This window comes from Vipera ursinii, assembly GCF_947247035.1.
Source record: "Vipera ursinii genome assembly, chromosome: 1".
In the NCBI taxonomy this organism is placed as follows: domain Eukaryota; kingdom Metazoa; phylum Chordata; class Lepidosauria; order Squamata; family Viperidae; genus Vipera; species Vipera ursinii.
In genome coordinates, this window is record NC_139512.1 from 34,689,396 (window position 1) to 34,712,109 (window position 22,714).

At 37.7% G+C, this 22,714-nt stretch overlaps 1 protein-coding gene across 1 annotated transcript in view; it reads right to left on the reverse strand.

The window, feature by feature from the left end:
• The window catches only part of TECPR2 (tectonin beta-propeller repeat containing 2), a 41,975-nt gene that overhangs the window by 17,484 nt on the left and 1,777 nt on the right, over positions 1-22,714 (reverse strand). Inside the window, exons 2-14 of the mRNA XM_083379599.1 lie at positions 21,290-21,527; positions 17,434-17,562; positions 16,966-17,097; positions 16,404-16,561; positions 15,003-15,315; positions 13,150-13,282; positions 11,565-12,047; positions 9,621-10,519; positions 8,063-8,246; positions 6,200-6,373; positions 4,011-4,191; positions 2,060-2,201; positions 185-425 (exon numbers count right to left, since the gene is read on the reverse strand). Coding sequence (XP_083235725.1) covers positions 185-425; positions 2,060-2,201; positions 4,011-4,191; positions 6,200-6,373; positions 8,063-8,246; positions 9,621-10,519; positions 11,565-12,047; positions 13,150-13,282; positions 15,003-15,315; positions 16,404-16,561; positions 16,966-17,097; positions 17,434-17,562; positions 21,290-21,508 — 3,388 coding nt within the window. The 5' untranslated portion in view covers positions 21,509-21,527. The remainder of the gene's footprint in view (positions 1-184; positions 426-2,059; positions 2,202-4,010; positions 4,192-6,199; positions 6,374-8,062; positions 8,247-9,620; positions 10,520-11,564; positions 12,048-13,149; positions 13,283-15,002; positions 15,316-16,403; positions 16,562-16,965; positions 17,098-17,433; positions 17,563-21,289; positions 21,528-22,714) is intronic.

Here is a 22,714-nt window from a genome sequence, read left to right on the forward strand (position 1 = left end):
GCATTATACCCAGGAGTGACACAACAGACAAGATATTAACCACCACTACTCAAAATCAATGTGTTCAGACACTTTCTACTTTGAAATAATTGATGGGAATCAAATCATTGCTAAATAACTTTAGATGTGCATACGCCAACAGGTTAAGTTTAAAAGCCACCTCAGCAACAAAACATGCACTTGCCTATGAGGCTTCCTTTTGCTACGTGAAATTCATTCTTCCCAGAGGAAATCCAGACACCACTGCTATTGACTGCAAGTAGGCTTGGTTGACACTGAAGCTGTTGTGACCAGAAAGTTGTGCGCAGTTTGTCTGCCACTTTCTCAACAGGAGCCTGGGCTGCTGTCGCTACTGTTTGTGTTGCATGGATTATTGTCTGGAAAAGGCTGCTCTGGTCAAACACAACATAATCGGTAATGCTTACCTGGGAGAGTAAAATACATAAAAGGACAAATTTAGTTTCAGAGCACATTAAGCTCTCTCTTGTTACATCACAGAAAAACTCCAACAAGAGGAACTTCTTTTCAACAGCATATTGCCTTTCAAATTTTCAGGAAACATCAATCTACTTCTTCAGATGGAATTAGAAAAAAATTCAATTATTCGATATATTTTGTTATTATTTATTGGTTAAATTTACTTGTTGCCTACCTCGGCACGGGGCTACTCTAACAATAATAAAATAATAAAGAGGAAGAAAAATGAAAGGAACAGAGCAGAAATAAAATAATAGAACATAAAATAAACAATGAAAAAGAACACAGAGAGAATACATCAATATGATAACTGAAAAGATGAATGGATGGAAAGCAGAGTGTGTGTGGGGGGGCGGTGTGTGTGTGGAATCTGTTATTAATCCAGCAGGCACCTCCAGCATGGAACTCCCCATTTGGTCCTTAGGCTGACTGGTAGAGCCAGGTCTTTAGCCTCTTGCGGAAGGATAGGAGGGTAGAGGCAGATCTTACCTTAGTGGGTAAGATGTTCCAAAGGGCATTATAATGTTATAATTCTGACTTTGAAGTGGGGAGAACAGGCAGGCAAAAACGTATCATTCAGAGTTCTGGAAGCCTTGCATGTGACTTATTTCAATTTCACACTTTGGAAGGAGGACAGTAAAAACTGTTATAGGTTTTACAGTGAGCTATGTGATGTGTTAACAAGAACATTCAGTAGCTTGGAAATATCCCGGCAAATTTAACAGTCCCTTTAGAATAAAAGATATACCATAAATGCTCAACAAACTGGAAGTTGTATTAACAGCAAACAGTACATAAAGCAAGTAAATCCTTAAAGATGCACCTCTTTCATCAGACTTTGTTATAGAATTTCAGTACTTTATTATTTTAATCTGTATTTCTACCTTGTTCTGTTCTGTTTTGATTTTATCTTTTTTCCTATGGTGCCTTAATTGCTTGCCAGAATATAGTAGAAAGGTAGAATATAAATACATTATTACACTGATGGCTGTTGTTATTGTTATTTTCAGTATCCTTACCGCACTCTAACATGTGTATGCCTCTATGATGTCTAAATAAATGTTATCATTCTGAATGTGGTCACGTTTTGCTTTACAATTTGTAAAATAAGTTTTACAATTATTATGACGTTTGTTTTCTGTCTCAGAATTGTGTTCTTTTCCTTGTTTTTTCTCTTTGAATTGTTCAATTAAAATAATTAAACTTAGTGCTCAGTTGACTGCTACTATTTTTCTCTTAGTAGAATGTCAAGACTCCCTTCCCTCATATCAGGATTAGAGCTCCAGCTCCAGATTCTGATTATAGACCTAATACAGATTTATAAGCAGTATTCCTACAAAACAGAGAAACGAGACAACCAATGGACATCTAGATTTAATTAGTAAATGTAGCATGATTTCATCACTATCTTAGGAAGGCAAGCTCTGGTAGGGTTTCATTTATGGATCTTCCCCAAATCTACTTTCTGTCATCTTCTGGCTGGGATTGAATCCAGGATATTATCAGGAATGCAAGTAAGAAATCTGAGCCTCACCACCAAATAAGCCCCCTTTGTATTGGAAGTAGAATAGGAAATGCCTACTTGCCACCAGTGGTTGTCATCCCCTTGTGGTTTCTTTGAAACAACACCAGTTCTAAACCACAGGTTCCCATGGATATCTAAAATCCAGATGGTCTGCTGGTCTCCAAGAGTAATACACACTGGCTCTAGACCTTGTATTTCACTGCAAAAGCAAGCAATACTTATTTTTTTTTACAATATTTACACAACCGATTCCTTAAGCACTTCTATCAATTTACAAGACTGAACATAACATCATTAAATTCAAACACACATATTGCTGTGTCCCTATTACGCTATCGTCCACAGTTTTAAAACTGTGAATATTTAATGCTAATTAAAAGTTCTTTAGAAAAGCTAAATTTTAATAGCCTTTCTGAATCTCTTTAGGGAGAGTGCCATCTGGATCTCGGTGAGGCAGGGGGATATATCCCAATATATATTTGAACAGTACCCAGAAGCCTATTGGAAGCCAACATGTTGACTGTAAAGCTAGTGTTATATGCACTAATGGATATCAGCATAAAATGATTACCGCAGCCTGCAGTAGATTTCAGTCAGTTTTCTAAGGCAGCCCGACATAAAATACAATGCAATTGTCAATTCTAGAGATGATTAGAACACAGATGGCTGTCTCCAGGGCTTATTACCACGCTTACAGAAAATATTATTTCCTTCTTTTCAAAAAATATCACCCATAGTGGAATCCCACTGCATTCCCATTCTATTTATTTACAGTTCAGTATATTAAATTCAAAATGGTATGGTATATTACTTTAGCCAGTGGACATAACTAAATATTTCCAGATAAAATTTTACTGAAGAAAACTGAAACTTACATTCCACCAATATCAATGGACTATAACAGACATGTCAAACACAAGGCCCGGGGGCCGGATCTGGCCCGCGAAGTGGTTTCATGCGCCCCCCCGAAGCCATCCTGGAAACAGTGAGGGAACGGCCCCCACTGCCTTGGCCCTGGCCCAGAGACCCTCCTTCTGCCAGAGACCCTCAGATCTGTCCCACTCCTGCCCAGGCCCCCATAGGCACCCTTGATGCGAACGATGTAGAGTTGGCCATGCCCACCCAGTAGGCCATACACACATTAGCCACACCCACCCAGTAGGCCACACCCACCTAGGCCACACCCACCCGGCCCCGAGGGCAACCGCAATGCTGATGCGGCCCTCAGTGAAATTGAGTTTGACACCCCTGCACTATAACAATGATTATTACTTGATCATGCCACTGCTCATATTAAATATATCCAAACAATACTTAGTGCAAATTAAATACTACTGAATTTAAATATAATTTAAAAAGCTAATCAATCTGCTCCAGTCTCACAAGAGCTAATAGCATAACCAACTATAGAACTGTTAGCAGCCAATCATGAACAATTTGCAAAACTTAACCAGATAACAGATTTTGGCTTTCTTTGGATCAGAACTGATCATTCACAGAAGGTCTAAAGACCCGGCTCTTCCCCCAAGCACATAGCTAGGATTAGGTTAAGTCAGGTCAAGAACTTGTTTGGTCTGGTGCCTGGTGAGAAGGGTTGTTCTATTTTTATTCCACTTTTTTTTTATAGTTGTTGGGAGCCAACATAGAAGGCTTACGTGAGATAGGCAGTTGTAAGTTCTTTAAATAAACAAATGAATAAAATTATCTGGATCTAGACGTTTAAGTATGAAATAGGTATGCAATTCTAATGATAATTGTGTATGATGCAAAAAGGTGTGTGCTAAATTGTACAACTTCATGGGCATTCTTCCCTTCTTTTGCTAAGTTTCAAAAAATTTACCATCTAAAAAAGAAAATCAATAAAACCTGATGTCCTGGTTGGGAAACTCTCTCTTCTCATGTGATTCAATATGTTGCCTAAGCACATGCAACTAAGATGATGAAAACGCCGGTCCTTGCAAAATCAAGAACTATTACAGGACATGCCTACTGTTCAGAGACTGTTTACCTTATGATATCACATTTCCAGTGCTCTCCTTCAGGACAGAAACTGCTTACACCTTCACGAAAGAGAAGTACACGTTGCTCCGTTAATGCCCAAATTATATTATTTCTGGCTGTAATCTGTGATAGTTGATATGGACAGTCCACTTTTACCGCCCTGGCACAGGGACGATCGACACTGAGGCCTTCAAATAAAATACAGAAGAGCAATAAGCGTGTCGCTTTTTTTTCTTTACCATGTTTGCTTTCTTTATAATTTATAATCTAATTAGAAAGATAGAACTACCTCTGTTTTTGATATTATTATATTTGACCTATACCCAAAGTATTTTCCTTTAATACATTTCTATCCTCTCCGTAGCAATAATTTTCAATTGTTATCCAGTTCATTCAGTTACTTAAGATTGTTTGAGAATCAATGTAATGGGAAAGTACTGCACGATAAAATCAATACCTTTATATTTACCATTTACAAGCAAAGAACCATGCTTTTGACAAGGGTTTAAAATGTAGTGCCTATATTTTTATAGCCCTAATTTTAAATTCCTATGTTCCTCTTCAGCGTATTTCCCCCCAGATCTGGTTATATTATGGACTATTGAAAGTACACTTACCAAATGTATTTCTATACAAATGCATTCACGCATTATATCTATATCTATATCAGAATTTTAAATCAGTATAGAAAAAGCAGCAGAGCAACACACACTACTCCCATTAGCAGGGTTACAAACTTCTAAGGAGCAGGAATAAAATATTTCATAATTGGGTGGGCTAAGATCTGGAAATATTTTGCCACTGAATTTGGTCAAATATTAGACCCTGTACAATTACTGGAGCACATATATACTGCCACAGCAGGGGCAAAATATATAATCCCTCCCTCCTACATTTCATTGCAATCTTTGGTAGAGCTTCCAACAGTGAAATTAAATTTCTCAGGGAGAGGGGAGGCATAGTTGGCCAGACATCCAAGAATTCCTGCAGGCCAAAAACATACTGTATTACAAACCAAAATACTTGCTGTGAGAACCAGTAATTAGCTCTCAGAAAAAGGCCAGCTATTCAATCATTACAGCCATATTTTTCACTATAGTAAAGGACACAAGTAAAGGCAAACTAATAAACACCGATGTTTGGAAATTCTAAACATGCCAGAGTATTATTTTTTTAATCAATAAGAGAAAAGTCATTCTGGTGTTAAATACAAAGAGAGCTTTGTATTACTTTCCCTATTGAGGCTGAGGCTATTTATTTATTTATAATTTCTGTTTCTACGGTTGCACACTCAAGACAAAAATTCCTTCTACTGCTGAATTACGTATCATCAAAACATGAAAACTGTGAAGACAAACAGATGCTTCCGTGTATTTCCTTGCCCATTAGTATGACACAGCAACCTGAATACAATGGCTGGTGGTTCCAGGCTTGCTGAGAATGAAACCCTGTTAACTGTGTGCTTCTGCAAGCAGGGAAGAAAATTTTACTTATTTCCCTTTGTGTGTGCAGACTTGTATGTTGTCTGAAAAGCCAGTCTACTACTAGGTAAGGGAATCTTACAGCATAGTGTGACAAGTATTTTGATTCAATACCATTGATTTTTATGTATTGTTATTTAATACTAGGTCAGCTTAAACGTTTTCCTAAATAAATAATGCTCTCTCAACATTCAACAGAAATCTTTGTTGGATCAGTCACTTGACAGACAAAACATTTTAAAGGACTCCTTCCGTTGTAGACCAGCAAGATTGAACTTCAAGCCAACAAACCCACAAAGGACTTTAAGCTAAAACTATTTAACATAGCTAAATCAAACTGTATCAGGCAATTAATAATTTCTATTTGGTTTAAGTTTTCAAAACTCTCTTACAGGGAACACTTTTATTAGCATTAATATTTTTTGCATTAAATTGTAACAAAATTGCGTAGAGTGTTTTAGGTTGTACTTAGTACAAATGAGCATAACCTAGCCATCACATCATATAAAAGAGTCGCAACTGGACTTCACAGTGTAATCAACCCACGGTAGGAGAAGATTCCTGATGGAAACAAAACTTCTTTCTAGAAAAACTGTCTGCCTTGCTTCTTGGGACTTTTTACTGAAAAATCTCAACTAATTTTTGAAGCATTCTCTCAGAATGTAATTTAGTAAGGAGATAATTCCAGAAGAAAAATAAAAACTAGCTTAGATACCTGTCTGTAAATACAGATCACCATTTGTTCGGATTATCCAGGCTGTGTCATCACTCAAGGATACAAATGCTGCTTGAGGTAAAGCTTCATACCAGTGACGTTTTCCTCTGATAGTTACTTTGCCACAGGCAAACGCTTTATTGGTTTTTTGCTCAATCTTCCATAAAAGAGTCCCTAGGAAGAAACAGAGTGAGTGCCTGTTACTCGTCCCAGCTTCTGCCAACCTAGCAGTTCGAAAGCACGTAAAAATGCAAGTAGAAAAATAGGGACCACTACGGTGGGAAGGTAACAGCGTTCCGTGCGCCTTTGGCGTCTAGTCATGCCGGCCACATGACCACGGAGACGTCCTCGGACAAACGCTGGCTCTTCGGCTTTGAAATGGAGATGAGCACCGACCCCTAGAGTTGGAAACGACTAGCACGCATGTGCAGGGGAACCTTTACCTTTACTATGAAGAAACCTCACATAAATAAAATTATTCACAAGAGATTACTTTTAAATCTAATGAATTTCTCGTTTGCTAGTAGCAGCTATTTTAAAGTCTAAGACAGTCTTCGTCAACCTGGTGATGGTCTGACCACCATGGCAGTGGGAACAAGGGGATGGGAGTATGGAAATGACATCCCAATATATGTGGAATGCAGCAATTTATGAAGGACGTATACAAGGTTAGGTTCTTAGAGGAACAGTCACAAGGCAGTTGTAGAGTTTTAAAAATCCAACTCAAAACATGAAAAATGCCAGCTCAAGGTAAGCTTTCTTCTCAAGTGTCAGGACAATGAATAAAATCATCCTGCAAGTATTCTTTACAGGACAACCACTGCAAATAAGACATCTCCCTGGTCATTCTTATTTCCAGAATTCAACATCAGGGAAAGACTAATATAATGAATACAAAGAAGTAGCCTATAAATCATGTCGTATTCCTTTCTCCTCCAAATCATTTTTCATTTATGTCATGGCTTTTAAACTGAAAGCCTAAAGCACTGCTCTTATTGGTTCTCTTTTTACATGCAAAATAAAATGTAAAGATTAGAAACAAGCAATCTTTACAGAAATGTAGTAATCCTACAATAGAATCAGTAGTTGAATGAATAGCTACTTCTAAATAGGGAATAATTTGTTCAAGCAATCACCTAAGACAGACCTCTCATAAAAGAAAGAGACTTAATTAGTTTCTCTAACAGACAGCACTGACACTGGTGATTAGAGAAGTTGATAGAGTATTTGACAAATAAGAAGTACAAAATAGACCTACAGGACTAGCCAGGCATGGGTCACTGGGGAAAGCCTAAAAGCTGAAGAAAATTATGGGACATAAGACATAATAGATTTACTCCGACAAGAAAAAGGAAAGAAACAGAATATAGAAAGTTATAATGATTGCTCCTGATTTATTTCTACATTGATCATGGACAGACAAAAAAACACTGTTGACATACATAGTATTCTAGCTTTGGTTATGGATTTAAGGGATGGGAAAACCTCAAGATCAAAACTACAACAATCTAGTGTTAAAAGGAGGTGAAAAGGCAGTTTACATATGTAACTCCACCATTTTCAGGACCAGGAACCAGAATGTTACTGAATATTGTGTTGATAAAAACACTAGAATACATCTTTCTATTACTTCACTTCTTTTTGTGAGCAATGAGAAGTCTTCTGAGTGGACATTCAAATAAATATCTGCAATCTGAGGTAAAACAGTTGAAAACGGCATTTCTACAAAATATAGCTTGAAACCCATTCCTACAGAGTCTACAATATTTTGATATATACCCATATAAATTGAACAAATAACAAATGCACGCAAACCATTTTTCTACCCTAGGACAATAGGCTAAAAATGCAAATCTAACTAACCTGAAGGAGAGACTGCCATCTGCTGGACATTATCTTCAAACTTCTGCCAACGTAGCCCAGCACTAGGTAATGCACTACAATACAGGCCACCTTTGTAATCCAAGCACCAAATGTATTTATCAGAGACAACTAGGCTCAGTATTCCATAGCCAGGACCTGCATATCCCATCCAGCTTTCTGCAAACTAAAGACTGAAAAGTTAGAATAAGTACAATATACTTCATGATATATGAAGCTGCTTAATCTTGAAATTATATAAGGACTGTGTTTTAGCGCACTTGACAACTGTATGTTTTAATGTTTAATAAAGATTATTGGGTGATGGTTGCAAAACAGGCAGTTTAAATATCTCTAGCAATGGGTGTTCAATTTATTCAGTGTGAATTTCCCAAGTTTATCATCAACCCCCGGAGAAAATCACAGCATATACAATATTCTAAGTTCTTAATATAGTTTAATGATTGGGAGAAAATTCTGAAAATCTTAATTAAATAGTGAGCCAGTAAAATAGATACAGATGAAAGTAAAGCATCAGCCTCCAGTATCATCATTTCCAAGGAAGTTTGCTCTCTCTAAGATTCTTGAAAAATAAAATAATGAATGTCCACAGCATAGAACTTCGTTTGGATGTATGCCCCCTACTCAGAAAAAAGGCAAGAATAGCTCTGCAGGGGATATAAGGCGTGTTTCCAGATTGCCTTGTAGTAAAAATGGGTCTTTCACTACATGCTTTCAACACTTCAAATGTGCCTGTCAGCTGGAAAAAAAACCCCTCTGAACGAAAAGATGTAAATAATATAATCATTCATTGTACTTTAAAAGCACGTGTCGAACTCAATTCATAAAGAGAGGCTTTCCTGTCAGAAATCCTTACCCATCCCCTGGCTCCAACAGGAAACAAGTAGTAGAGTTCACAGGTGGCTGGCTTTAATAGCGGAACATTCTGACATCCGTTTAGTCACAGGAACAGCAAACAAAGTTAGTGCTGGGAGCAATCTCCTCCCAGCGCCTTACATATGCGTTTCCCAACTAGCTCCACCCCCCCACCTAACCAACATTCGGTGTGCCAAGTAATATGAGCAGCGATGCACAACGCCCTACAGGCTTCCGTCTCTCTGCTCTGCTCAGCCGTTCGTTGGGACACGCTGCAGGCGTCTGGCTTCCTGGTGTGTCCCTGCGCCAATCAGCTGTTCATTGGGACGCGCGGCAGGCTTCCAGCTCCCTGATGCCTCCCTGCGCCGAACAGTAGTCTAGGCGGTCAGCCGTGGATCCGCTCAGCTGTTCGGTGGCGACCGCATGCTCTACCAGTCCAGGTAAGGAGGGGAGGGCAAGGCCGTCGCTGGCCTCCTCCCAGGCATTGTCTGTGTCCCCCTCCCCCCTCCCGTCAATGTCGAGCCCCTATTTCTCCTGAAATATTTCAGGTTCTTTTCAAAAGCAATGCTCGTGGCTGCAGGACTCTTTGGAGAACAATGCGGAAGGGTGTTCAGCAACAGCAAGGAAAGGGTAATGTGAATGCAAGCGCTTCAGACGTGTCACAATGGTATTCCCCAAAACATACCTGATCAGATTTTGAAAGCATCTCTTTCTCAACATTTGACCTGACTTTATCCCGTGGAAGATGGCAAGCTCCCATTTCTGTCACATTTGTCTCCGAAGATGAATAAATCAAGCCATGCCCATAGATGTCCTCTTCATCACTTGATGCATCTCTCTCATCTCTAGCACTGTGAGAGTTACTCGTCCATTCACTGCCATGTTCGGTGATGATTTCTTCTTTGAAATCCTGTCCAGGTAGCATCCTCTCTTGAAGATTTATTTCTTTTTCAGAAACAGCAGGATAATGCTCAGGAGGATTTCCAGGGACTCTGGATCGTAAAGATGGTTGCTGCTCCATTAGCTGAACAACTTCAGAAGTGTCCCTATTTACAGATCTCCCTTTCGCAGTGTTGGTCTCTTCTAGGGAAGCCGAAGTATCCAGTAGATGTAATTCATTTAAAGTGCACTTTGTTTTACACAGGAGAGGAAAATGCTCTTCATCTGGGGATATCCGTTCTGGGCCGGTTTCTATTTTTTCAGACAGGTGATTCCGGTTGTGTTCACTACCATCACTACCCATTTTGTTTTCCACAAGAAGCAAGCAGGAATTCATAACAGGTGACGAATCTTCTTCATTCTTACCATTAGAAAGTTTTAGCAGTTCTAGTGCCTCCTGGCTGCCATCAGGTGTTAGAGCAACTATCGACTCCAGAGACTGAAGTACACTGAATGCTTCAGTATCATTTTGTGTATCCATACTGAACACAGAACAGATGCTTAAACAGTCTGTGGTGCTGCCTTGGAGGCTAGAGCTAATGGAACATGATTTCACATTTAGAATCTGAAGACTATCATTGAAGGCTTGCTGATCATAAGATGGTGTGCTTTCTAGAGAGGTAGGATTTCTCCTGGTGCCATTTTCTAAATTCAAATGTAGTTGGAAAAGGTGGAGAGGTAAGAGAAAGTTATAAGAAGGAAAGGAGAAGTTTATTAAGAGCCAAACACAAGTACAAATTAAAATTTTGAAATTATACTTCATTCCGACTTTACCCTAGGTGAGCCCGTAGACTAAAACCTGCCTACTTGAATGCTAGCAATAACAGAAATACATTTTCTCTAGTTATGAAGTATTCAACTCTGTTTTTTAAAAGCTTATTTAGCTGAAGATGCTGGAAATTAAACCTGAGTTCTTTTATAAAGAGAACACACATTTTGTCACTAAACATGATACTCCCAATTGCAATTTTAGCACAAACGTAACTACTATATTGTGGTACCTAAGAAACTGAGACCTGAATCAGAAAAGCACTTTCTTTTGCCATAAATTAAGTAGGAAATTTGTCTGACCTTGTTCCAAACCCTCCTCTGCACTATAAAATAGCAACATCATTAATCTACCTACCCAAGACTGCTTTAGGATTAGAAGCAGCATTTTGGAATATCTGAATTGCTATAGAAAAGCTGCTTTCTGCTATAATCATTCCCAACACCAGGAATAAAACATAAAATCGAATACTTGATTCCACATTTGAAATTGGAACATCATATTTCATCCTTCTGCTTTAAAAATATAGTGACTCAGTTGTGCAGGTCCTTGGACCAATAGACACTGAAAGCCAGCTAAAGCCAGGAATCTAAAAAAATCCAATCAGGTGTAAAATTTACTGTCCAATTAAGACGGAATTACTTGTGTAAATGACAAGTGTAATCTGAATCAAAATAGCCTGACCACCATATGCCATGATCCAAAAAGCAAAGGTACTGGGTAAAACTCTTGTCTTAATGATAACAAATGTATAAACTAATTCATTCTGAGATATGTTGATTAACAATGGTAAAAATTAGTGTTAATTTTATAACTTATTAATCCTGTAACATTCTATTCGATCCGAGTGGAATTTTACAGACTATATACAAAAGGGGAAAAAAATAAGAATGTAATTAGTTTTTCTCACTAAGCATTTACCTGGCTTTTTCTTTTTCTTCTTTTTCACTTTGATTGGTTTTATAATCAGTTCCTGGTTGAAATCTTCCGAGCTGATCAGGCTCAACCTTTGTGAAATTTGTTGATCTACTCTCTGTATTTCCGATGGTGTTTGATCCCCGTTGGTCAAGGAACTGGAGCCACTGTCCACAGAATTCATAGAGCTGCTCCTGCTTCTTGATTCACTGACTACAGAGTAGCCTCTTCTTCTTGGGTCAGTGCTCAAATCCCCTAGTGCATCAAAGCTCTGTGAGCGAATTTTCTGTCCTATCAATGCTACTTCCTGGTCAGCTCTTCCTACAAAGCCATTTTTGTCACTAGGTGTTTGGGGTGAAGAGAAGTTACTTGATTTGGGGTTTGCTTCTGGAGAGGGATCACATGAGACTGAAGCAATTACTGAATGTGGCCTCTCTAATTTTGGGCTCAAACTGGATTCCAAGCTGGTCCAAGCTTGTGAATTTATATCTGAAATGTGACAAATTGATAAATATTAGGTGACAATTTACAGGAACAAGAAAACACAGGAATAATTTATAAAATGCAATTAGTGTAAAATGAGTGGCTAGAGATATCACCTTCCTCAAATGAGTACCTCTTCAACAACATACACGGTTTATTCATAGATTCTGCTGTTTCCATTATTGTAAGATGTGCTTTTAAAAGGGATAAATTAATCTTTCACAACTTTGCTAGTCATGTTAACAGCAATAGAGGTAAACAAATATGAAGGAAAGTACATTACCTATACATTTCCTAGAAATATCCACCTAGCTATTGCCAAAAAAAGGATATTGGATCTGAGAGAATCATTTATATTATTTATATAATATCTGATGTTTTTCCTACAATGAAGATGATAGTAACGAAAAATTGACTAAAGAAAAGGGTAAGATCTCAAAACTAATATAATATGAATAGTAGGCAAACTCTTTCTAGTATCATAACATCTTATATAAAGATTAGGTTAAAACCTTTATTTTCTTAAAACTGTTCTGCCTTCACCAAATCTAATTGTTAGTGACATTTAATATGATCTGACAACATTATCAAGGAATAGCTGCAATGAGATTGGTAGCCATATAAAAATAAAATAAAATGTATTCATATTTTAGTGTAAGAATACTTTCTCCTTTGTGCCAATAACTAAGTCATTTGACTACTGAGAAAATCAAATAAATAGTGGAGAGTTCCTGGTAATAAGTGTTGTCTCTTGCAGTGATCTCCACCTCTAGTCACCTGCAACAATAGTTAATGAAGAATTGTTTCCTAATAATAAGGTACATACCGAGATTTATGCATGCCCCTTGCCGCTGGCATTTAATATTAGGTTTAAGAAATGACTATTTTTGAGCTGTTTTACTGAATATAGCTTGTGTTGTTTCAATATAATTTTTATATTATAGTTATTTAAATTTTGCATTCTTTTGTATGTACCCTGTCCCTATCTGTGTCACAGAGAGAGTTAGATATATTTTAATAAAAATAATTTAATGAAAGAATACAAGAAAAAGAATTTTCAGGACACAATCATTTTATATATACTACATATACTACTTAATATGCAAACCTATTGATACCAGTCCTTCAGGCCTGCTTGAGATTCTAATGATATCTCTGTCTCCCTTTAAAAGGAATATCTCATTTTCAGTACAGGACACAGATACTATATCACCACATCCTTCCAAACTGCCAATCATGGTCTGTGAAAACAAAGAAAGTGGGGAAAAATGATAGGAAAAAAAATGATAGGACTACATTAAGAATACAGTTCCTATTCCAGAATTTTTATTTTTATTTATACAATGATTTTTTGGAAATCAATGGTATATAATCATCCACACCATCACTTGCTTGAGTGATCACACCTGAGTGGCTATGATTCCCCCTCCCCAGTGCTCAATTGAAGGCTTTCTTCCTGCCCTCAAACTAAGGCCTGTGCATGTGAGCGAGTAGCGCACCCGGGCTACGGACAGTATTGGTTCCTGTGCCTGGCTGACTTCAATTCCACACTTTATCCCACAGGCATGCAAATGAAGCAAACACTCCCCACCCGGAGAATAGAAACTTCCGGGGGCCATGATCTCTTTTACAGAGAATGGGTGTTTGAACTTGCGTGATATTATGGCATCCAGGAGCTTCCATTATCAGCACGAAAGGCATTTCCAAGCCAACTCTACTCTCCCTCAAAGAAAAAGAAGCCTTGGCAGAGGAGACGGATTTTTGCAAGGTGAGTCCCATGCAGTAGGAAGGTGGGGGGGGAAGCATAAGGTATCTTAGTAGGCCGGGGAAGCCTTGGGGGACTGTTCCATCACTAGACCCATGGCCTTCCCCACCCTGAGTTTCATCATGTGCACTTAACAAACCATGTATTTGCCCACATATTCGATTAGCAAATGTGTGGGCGAAAGCAGGGAATGATCTCGTTCAAGGTACGAGATTCACTCGCACAAATTCTCAAGTTACGAATAGAATGGGCAGGCTCCATTACATTTGTAACTAGAGGACTACCTGTACTTTCAAGAAGCCAACCTCCAGGAACCAGATAGACAGCAGTGGTTTGCGACCCTGTCAGCTTCCCTACTGACCTTCTGGGAAAGACAGCAGGGAAGACTGCAAATAGTGATCCTTGGTTCACAGAGCACTTGGCAATCCATTTGAAGTGCAAATGGGTTGCCACGTCCGCAGGCCACAATCACATGTAACTTTGGGCATAGGTTGGAAATGCCTTCATCCATTGTAATTTCAAATGGTCACTGAACGAATGTTTTTTTTATTTATTTATCCAGGATTACCTGTATATAGATCTGCGTAATTGGAACTGATAAACATTGTCTGAGATTCACTAAATTTGTTACGGTCTTTTTTTATTTCAAAAATATATTTCCTTTTAATTGCAAGTTCTGGTATCCTCCCAAAATAAGAGATTTCATATACATTCCCAAGTATATGACTATTGAAAAAAATCTGTGGCAGCAGCAGATCACCTAGTAGTATGTGGTGCCTCATAGACTGTCACCTTTAATCTGTTTTTAGTTTCCATGTATTGCATTTACTTCATTGGATACATGGAACATAATCCTGGGGAAAACACACAAAATATATATTCTGAGGGGGTACAAAGATTTAAAAAGCCAGAGAAAATGCAGAAAATTCTCCCCTTATATTAAGTCTTAAAAAGGCTTATAATCTAATTGTCTGGAGAAAATAATTGCAAATTGTGTATTAATATCTAAGAGTTACAAAAATTAGTTTGAGAATCATATGCACAGCCCAGTGCAATCCATTCCTCCAAATCAAGTTACAAAAATCCTCCAGTAAATCACAAGCCAAAATCTTTGCACAAAACATTTTTCACACTATTCCTTTCTATTATATAGCTATCTCAGAAACATTCATTGCATGCTGACTTAGCTTTCTTACCTGGTTTACTGTATCTAACACATAAATGCTATATTCATTCCAGCTCAATACCCATCCTTCTTGGGAAAAGCAGGAAATGAGTCCAAACTGTCTTTCTGGAAAATTACAGCTGCTCTTGTTAAAGGAGTCCGCTCGAGGATATAATTCAAAAGGCTTCATTCCAGCAGCAAATACATCTTTCAAAAGATATGTGGCTTGAACCGTCCCATGAACATCTGATTTCCAAAGGCGATTCCCAGGCCTTGCAGCAAAGAGCATTAGGTCACTTTGCTTACACAGCCCAGGTATAAAACAGGCACCAAATTTGCCTGTACTAAAATGGAAAAGCAAAACAATTATCAGTTCAGAGAACATATTGGGAATGGGGAAGAAGCAATCAATGCTGGATATAGTTAATCTCCAAAGTTAAACTGACAAAAGGTTTGCCCACAGCTACCATCAAGTAATGATTCTTGGGATATAAGTTACTGTTTGTACAAATTACTGCAGTAAATCTTATGCAAGACACGAAAATGAAATACAGGGCTTGTATTCAGGGCTTGATTTTTATACAACACCCCCCAAATATTTTATTCCTACTTTCCTACAGTCCCCTTTACCCTTTTAAATGTTGCTCCCATGGTCAAGAGTATAATGTGTCGTAGGAAAACTGGCAACTCCATCATGAGAATATTTTTAGGAAAGAATGAAACCAATGCTTAGAATTATTCAGATACAGATAATGACTATTTGCCCAAATGGGAAGGAGGAATTGAAAAAGGCAAAAAGATTTTAATCCAGTTTAAAATAATAATATAAAAACCAAATGTGCATGTATATAATTCAGGATACTAAGGACTAGACTTTCAGTGTGTTGCTTTTGATATCAATGTACTGACTTTTTACGTGAAACAAATTAGTTATAAAAAACTAGCATATTGTGAAGCAAAGTGTCATTCTCCAAAATATGGGTCATCTTTCAATGCATTCCATAAACATTCATAGAATATTTTTTTAAAAGTTCACTTTGCCAAGTTCAGTTCAGTTCAGTATACAAGAAGGGGAAAAAGAAGGATTATTCTGGTTTATTGAGTTTTATAAGTGGTAACATCTATTAATTTGTGAATTAATTCCCCAGCAACCATTCTGTAAGAGTAGCACAACATATTTTTGAAATTTCAAATGTGCCTATCAGCCCCAAAATGCTAATGACAATATTCTAATTCATGACAATTAAAAGTATCTTATATTTTCAGTTAAGCACACTATTTTAAATACAAATAGTACTTGAAATCATACACCTTTTAAAAAATAACAATTTTAAATATTTTTAAAGAAAACTATTTGACAATCAAGAGTTCAAATCTTATCACTGTGAGTTTTAAATGCAGACTTTCCTTCAAACCAAAATTTGATAATTACGTTTTTCTGGGTTGAGTTCCCACTTGTTTGACAGATTTTTCTTCAGTATAAAAAAGTACAGTTCGTTGTAAAGTGGAGATCAACAACACTTTCTGGCTATAGTCTAGCTGTACAATCGAAGATGGTTCTTCCAATATCAAACTGGAATTGCAAAGACCCTAGAAAGACAGAACATGGATACAGAATCCCCTGTTAAGATACCCAGATTTCAATATGATTGGCACCCACTGGAATCCAACTCACATAATTCATCTGTCACCATCTTGAAGGTGACCAAATGTTCCCTCCTGCCCATAAAATAACAATATCCACTTATTACTCATTGTCCTATCAGTCAGGAGATGCATGGGCTCTCAGAACCACCATCAGATACTATTCAACTTAAAAAAACATGTCTCTCAATAATAGATGTCCTACTTGATGGCTCCCTAGAGGCAGTTGGGTGGCCACTGTGTGGACAGATGTTGCTGGACTACATGCATCCTTGATCTGATCCAGCCAGGAATCTATATTCCAGGATTCAAATTTTGGAAAATAATGTTTTAGTCAAATAGCTATTTACCTGATCTAAATCCAAAGCAGAATAAACTATTTTCCCTCGGTCATCCCCAGAAAATAACTTCATTCCATTAGCACTCCATGCCAAGGCTGTAATGCTACTTTTGTGACAACCAGACACATTAAATCTCCGAAGCTGCAAATAAAGACATCATGTATCAGTACACTGTATAATAAAGATTGAAGGGAAAAAAGAGGAAATATATTTTGGATTGATTCATTAGTCTAGTTTACAACTTGGTATTTCACACTTTGACTATTTTGTTTTAACATATACATGAAAGTTCACTGAATATGCTAATGGAGAAAGGAAGGAAGGGGAGGAGAGAGAAGGAGGGGAGAGGAGAGAAAACTCAAAAACCTATTGTATTTGAAATCACTAAATAGATTTTTTTTAGGTGTCATAATTAAGGAATTACACACTTAATTGGAATAAGTCTTGACTAGCAAAAATTTCACATATGGTCCTTACTTGTTTGTTTCTCCCAGGTAATGAAGAAACAAGCTGAAAAATAGCAATCTTGCCTGAAACTGTTCCCACTGCAACAAGATCATCAAAGCAGTTTAAGAGTTTCACAACGGTAATGGATTCATGCTTCCCCTAATAAAACAAAAACAAAATAATGATTATAAAATGAAGAAATAAACTACTTGTTTCAGGTCAGAAGATACTATTTGTAAATTAGGACCTGGAAGTGGTTTAAATTCTATCTGTGTAAAAAAGAAAGAATTAAAAAGTGAATCTCAAAATGTAGATCTGACAAGTGAATAGTTTGATTTAAGTAAGAGGTATGAAACTAGAAGTATAAAAACTGGACTGCTGTCATCATGTTAGTGACTCAGAGATTTTATCACACATCTTCTTTGTTTGGCTGAGAGTGAGAAGATTATGGATAAAAATACCTACAAATGGTACAGCAATTTTAGGCATTATACTGCTCGTCCTAAGAGGTTTATTTAGTTAGTCATGAATTTATTTTTAAGGCCCTTCTCCATTTCTGCAGCAGATTTATTTTTTAACACCCTATAGATGAACATTTGCATTAGTTATAATACTACAAAATCTGAAAAGTGTTACTGCTGAATGTTGACAACGATTTTACTTTGTTGTTGTTGTTGTTGTTAGTTGTGAAGTTGTGTCCGACCCATCGCGACCCTATGGACAATGTTCCTCCAGGCCTTTTACTTTACCTTGCTGCTACTACTATTTGTTTTTAATTAATAGAATCGTGAACATATTATACCACAATGGAAGGATTGCTTTTGTTGCAAACTGTTATCTGGACTCAATTCAAGGTGTTGGTTTTAACTTTTAAATCTTCATACACTTTTACAAGCAAACATTTCCTTTTTTATGAACTTGTTCAGAAATTATGATTTATAAGCTTTTTGAAGACACTAATATTCATAAAGAATACTTAGAGAAGGCAGTGGTATACATCCTCCTCAAAAGAACATTGCTGGGCCCAACAATCTGGACAATTTTTGCTGTCTCCAATCTTCTCATTCTGGGGAGTGTTGCTGGAAAAGTGGTTGGCTGCAGCTTCTAAAAGGTCTGGAGGAAATAAATTACCTGGACTCTTTTCAGTAAGTTTAAAGCACTGGGGTCTCCCAGTGATGCCCTCGACGTGATGTCCCCTTGCCTGGAGGCGGTCCGGGTCTGGATGGGGAGGAACAGTCTTCAGCTCAACCCTGACAAGACTGAGTGACTGTGCGTGTTGGCATCCCAGGAAACGCAGAATTTTCCATCTCTTAATATGGGGGGTGAGTTATTACCCCCCGTAGATCGGGCTCACAACTTGGGGTCCTTCTAGATTCACAGCTCTCCTTAGAAGATCATATAGGAGCTGTGACTAGGGGGGGCCTTCGCCCAGGTTCGCCTGGTGCGCCAGCTGCGGCCCTATCTAGACTGGGATGCCTTGCGTACAGTCACTCATGCACTCGTGACCTCTCGTTTGGACTACTGCAACGCTCTCTACATGGGGCTGCCCTTGAGGACCACTCGGAGGCTTCAACTGGTGCAGAATGCAGCCGTGCGAGTTGTGTTGGGGGTCTCCCGATACTCCCATGTTACACCTCTGCTCCGCGAGCTGCATTGGTTGCCAGTTGTCTTCCGGGTGAGGTTCAAGGTGTTGGTAATGACCTACAAAGCCCTCCATGGCATGGGTCCAGAATACCTACGGCAGCACCTGCTGCCGGCATCAACTTCCCTCCGTCCAGTGCGCTCCCACAGAGTGGGCCTCCTCAGGGTGCCTCCGATCAGAGAATGTCAATTGGTGGCCCCCAGGGGGAGGGCGTTCTCTGTGGGTGCGCCAGACCTATGGAACCGCTTGCCGGTTGAGCTCCGGATGGCCCCCGACCTTCGCTCCTTCCAGCGCGATTTAAAAACTTATTTATTTGAACAATCTGGCCTGGTCTGATGGGTTAGGGGTTGGATTTAGTTTTAACACAGTTTTATTTTTGTATTATATTGGGCATAATTATTTAATCCTTTTTAACTTATTTTTTAACTTTTGTATTTATATTTTGATATTTATTGCCCTGTACACCGCCCTGAGTCCTTCGGGAGAAGGGCGGTATAAAAATTTAATAAATAATAAATAATAATGATAATAATCACACTTGTTAATGAACTCTGGTGCAACTACCCTATATTTTTCATGGTATCCTTCCACAGCAGCCAAGAATTTAGGAGTGGGAGACCCAAGTGCTATGATAATTATCTTCTTTTCCCCCTGGCCAGTGCCAGTCACTGTTGACAAGAGGAGAGAGTTTTAAGGTTTAGTTCTTTGAGGGACATCTCTCTCCAGCTATTTCTCCCCATCTTATACGATAGAGCAGAGTTGGTATGCTCCAGTTCCCATCTATTAAACAATGTCATCTGATGGAATCCAAGAAGCATGTCTTGAGTCTTTCAAAGATTCTAACAGCTACTGTCCTTTAAATGAACCTTGAAGATCTGGCTTTTTTCCTGAGCTTTAGGCCAGTGGCTCCCCAACCTTTTGGGCACCAGGGACTGGTTCTGTGGAGAAATGTTTTTCTGTGGACCAGAGGGGGTGTGCTTTGGTGTGCTGCCTGCATCCTGTGGATGGGGCTTTACTTGTTTACGCGGCTCAGTTTCTGGCATGCTGCAGCCCAGTGCTGATCCATGGATCGAGGCTTAGGGATCCCTGCTTTAGGCTACAACAGATTGTGGGAATCCCTTTGCAAGGGGCTCTTATATCTGTTCCCATGTTCCCATAGGATGATTTATCTTCCTTTTCTATTCTCTACTGTTCTAGTTCTTTAGTTCTCTCTCTCTCTCTCTCTCTCTCTCCCTCTCTCTCTCTCTCACACACACACACAGACTCTATATCTCTATCTCTATAGCTATAGCTATCGCCCCATCACTGAAAAGTTGGGTGGCTTTAAAAAAATGTGTCTTAAAAATATATTAATGCTACTAAGGATTTTATTCTCCCATTATGAGAAATCCTGTACTCTACTGGTGGGCTGTCTGCTAAAACAAAGCAAGGCTATGGCATACAGAAACCAGGAAGCCTATATTTGTGGAGTCTGTCGGGCAAGAACAAAGAGTATTTATTCACAGAGAATATGCAAATCATCCTTCTTGGCTGAACCAAATATAGGTAGTTCTTATGACAATGGAGCCCACAATTTCTGTTGTTAAGTGAGAGATATGTTAAGTGAATCACTTGCCATAGTTGTTAAGTGAATCACTGTAGTTGACAAGTTAGCAACATGGTAGTTAAGTGAATCTGGCTTTCCCACTGACTTTGCTTGTTGGAAGGTTGCAAGAGGGAATCATGTGATCACCGGACATGCAATCATCATAAATATGAACCAGTTACCAAGTATCTGAATTTTTATCACATTAGCATGGGGATGTTGCAAAGATCTTAACTGTGAAAAATGGTCATAATTCACATTTTTCAGTGTTGTTGTAACTTTGAAAAAGTCACTAGACAAACTATTGTAAGTTGAGGGCTACCTGTACAGCATATATTACATTTCTGTCATTTACTTTGAAAGCAATTGTTTATGAGAAAAATGGTATATAAATGAAGTGATAGTGATGAACAGTATAGCTTATGAATGAAAATGTAAATTTATACAGTAAAAATATGTTTGCCTTAAGTATTTTTTAGGATGTAAATCAAATACAAGTTCTTAAAAAGAGAATGAGTACAGTAACTACAAAATAAATATTTTTAATCTTGTTAAAATTAGTTAAAATAATTTTGAACCTTATGTGTTTAGCTACTGTATTTTTGAGATGCCAAATATCCCAAAAGACAGAGTATGACAATATTAAGTTATGGTCTTACCTCAAAATTGTATTTTTTCATGTGATTCAAATGCCTGCAGTACAAATACAGCATGCCAATACTGCTGCCAACAGCTATGTAGTCCTCATTAGTGTCAAGTGCAGTCAAGTAAACCACAATGGAACGAAATCCTTTTTGTATTTTTGTAGGGATGGCATTGAGAAGGTAGTACAAGGGACAAAACTCCTTGAAGATAAATGAAGGGATCACTGATGCCATAGTAAACACAGTGAACTACCTATAGACAAGAAAAGATACATTTCATATACTCTTATAGCCCATGAAAAAGCAATTTTTTTAAGAGCAACAGTCTCTAAAATTCAGTCACAATAAAGAACAAATATAATACTCCTTCCAATTAAAATGTAGATTTTTAAGTCACCACATAAATGTTTTAGATCTAATTCCAAAATTTTTCTTTCTGTAGTACAGGTATATACAATACTTGTTTATTTTTAATCTAAGACAATTTATGCCTCAGATGATTCAAAGTTATAATAGTTTAATCTGTCTTTGTTTCTTTGTTCATACATCAGACATACCATACAATTGCTGAGTAAAATATATTAAACCATCCATTATGGTTTTTAAATTTTGGCTTTTGGGTATATTATTAACCTTATAAACTATATAATCTGGGTTATATAAAGTTGTTCAACTTAAATATTGTTCAGCATTATGTGAATGAACCTTAAGCTGATCAGTCTTTTCGTCTCCTCTGGTATGATCCTAGGGAGAAGACAAGAATCTTTCACATTTAATTATGTCAGGCACACTGGGTTAGTTATAACTATTATGATAGTGGCTTCCTTCACAGTTTAGAATTCAAATGTAATGCCAAACTGAAAATAATTGAAAACAGAAGCAGACGTTTTCTGAATTTCACCTCAGAAGCACAATGAAAGAAAAGTATGAGCTGAGGTATTTACATATATTTAAACATATTTTTTCTGCACAAAACTGCATATATTTGTGCAGAATTGTCCAAACTGTTACCCCATTACAAAGATGGAACATTTAATGAGTTGTGTAACAAATGAGCCATTCTGTTTAAAAAATTACCAGAGTTATCAATTCTACCCCCAAAGAACAATGAATCTTTAGTTAAAATATTTAATCATAGGTGGCTTGCAGTGAGAGGGAATAGAAAAATATACCTGTTGTTTGTAGAATCCATATAATAGAATTCTAGAGATGTGCAAAACTATCACTATTGGAAATTAAACTTTTTGGAGAACTCCAGAACATACATACATACATACATACATACATACATGCATGTGTATGTGTGTGTGTGTGTGTATTTTGAATATCCATTATAAAAATATGAAAGTGAAAATTCAAAATACTTGTTGAAAAGGTAGCATATCTCACTGTACATATTTGCATGTTAATATAATGCACTTTCCTTTGGCAATCACCTTA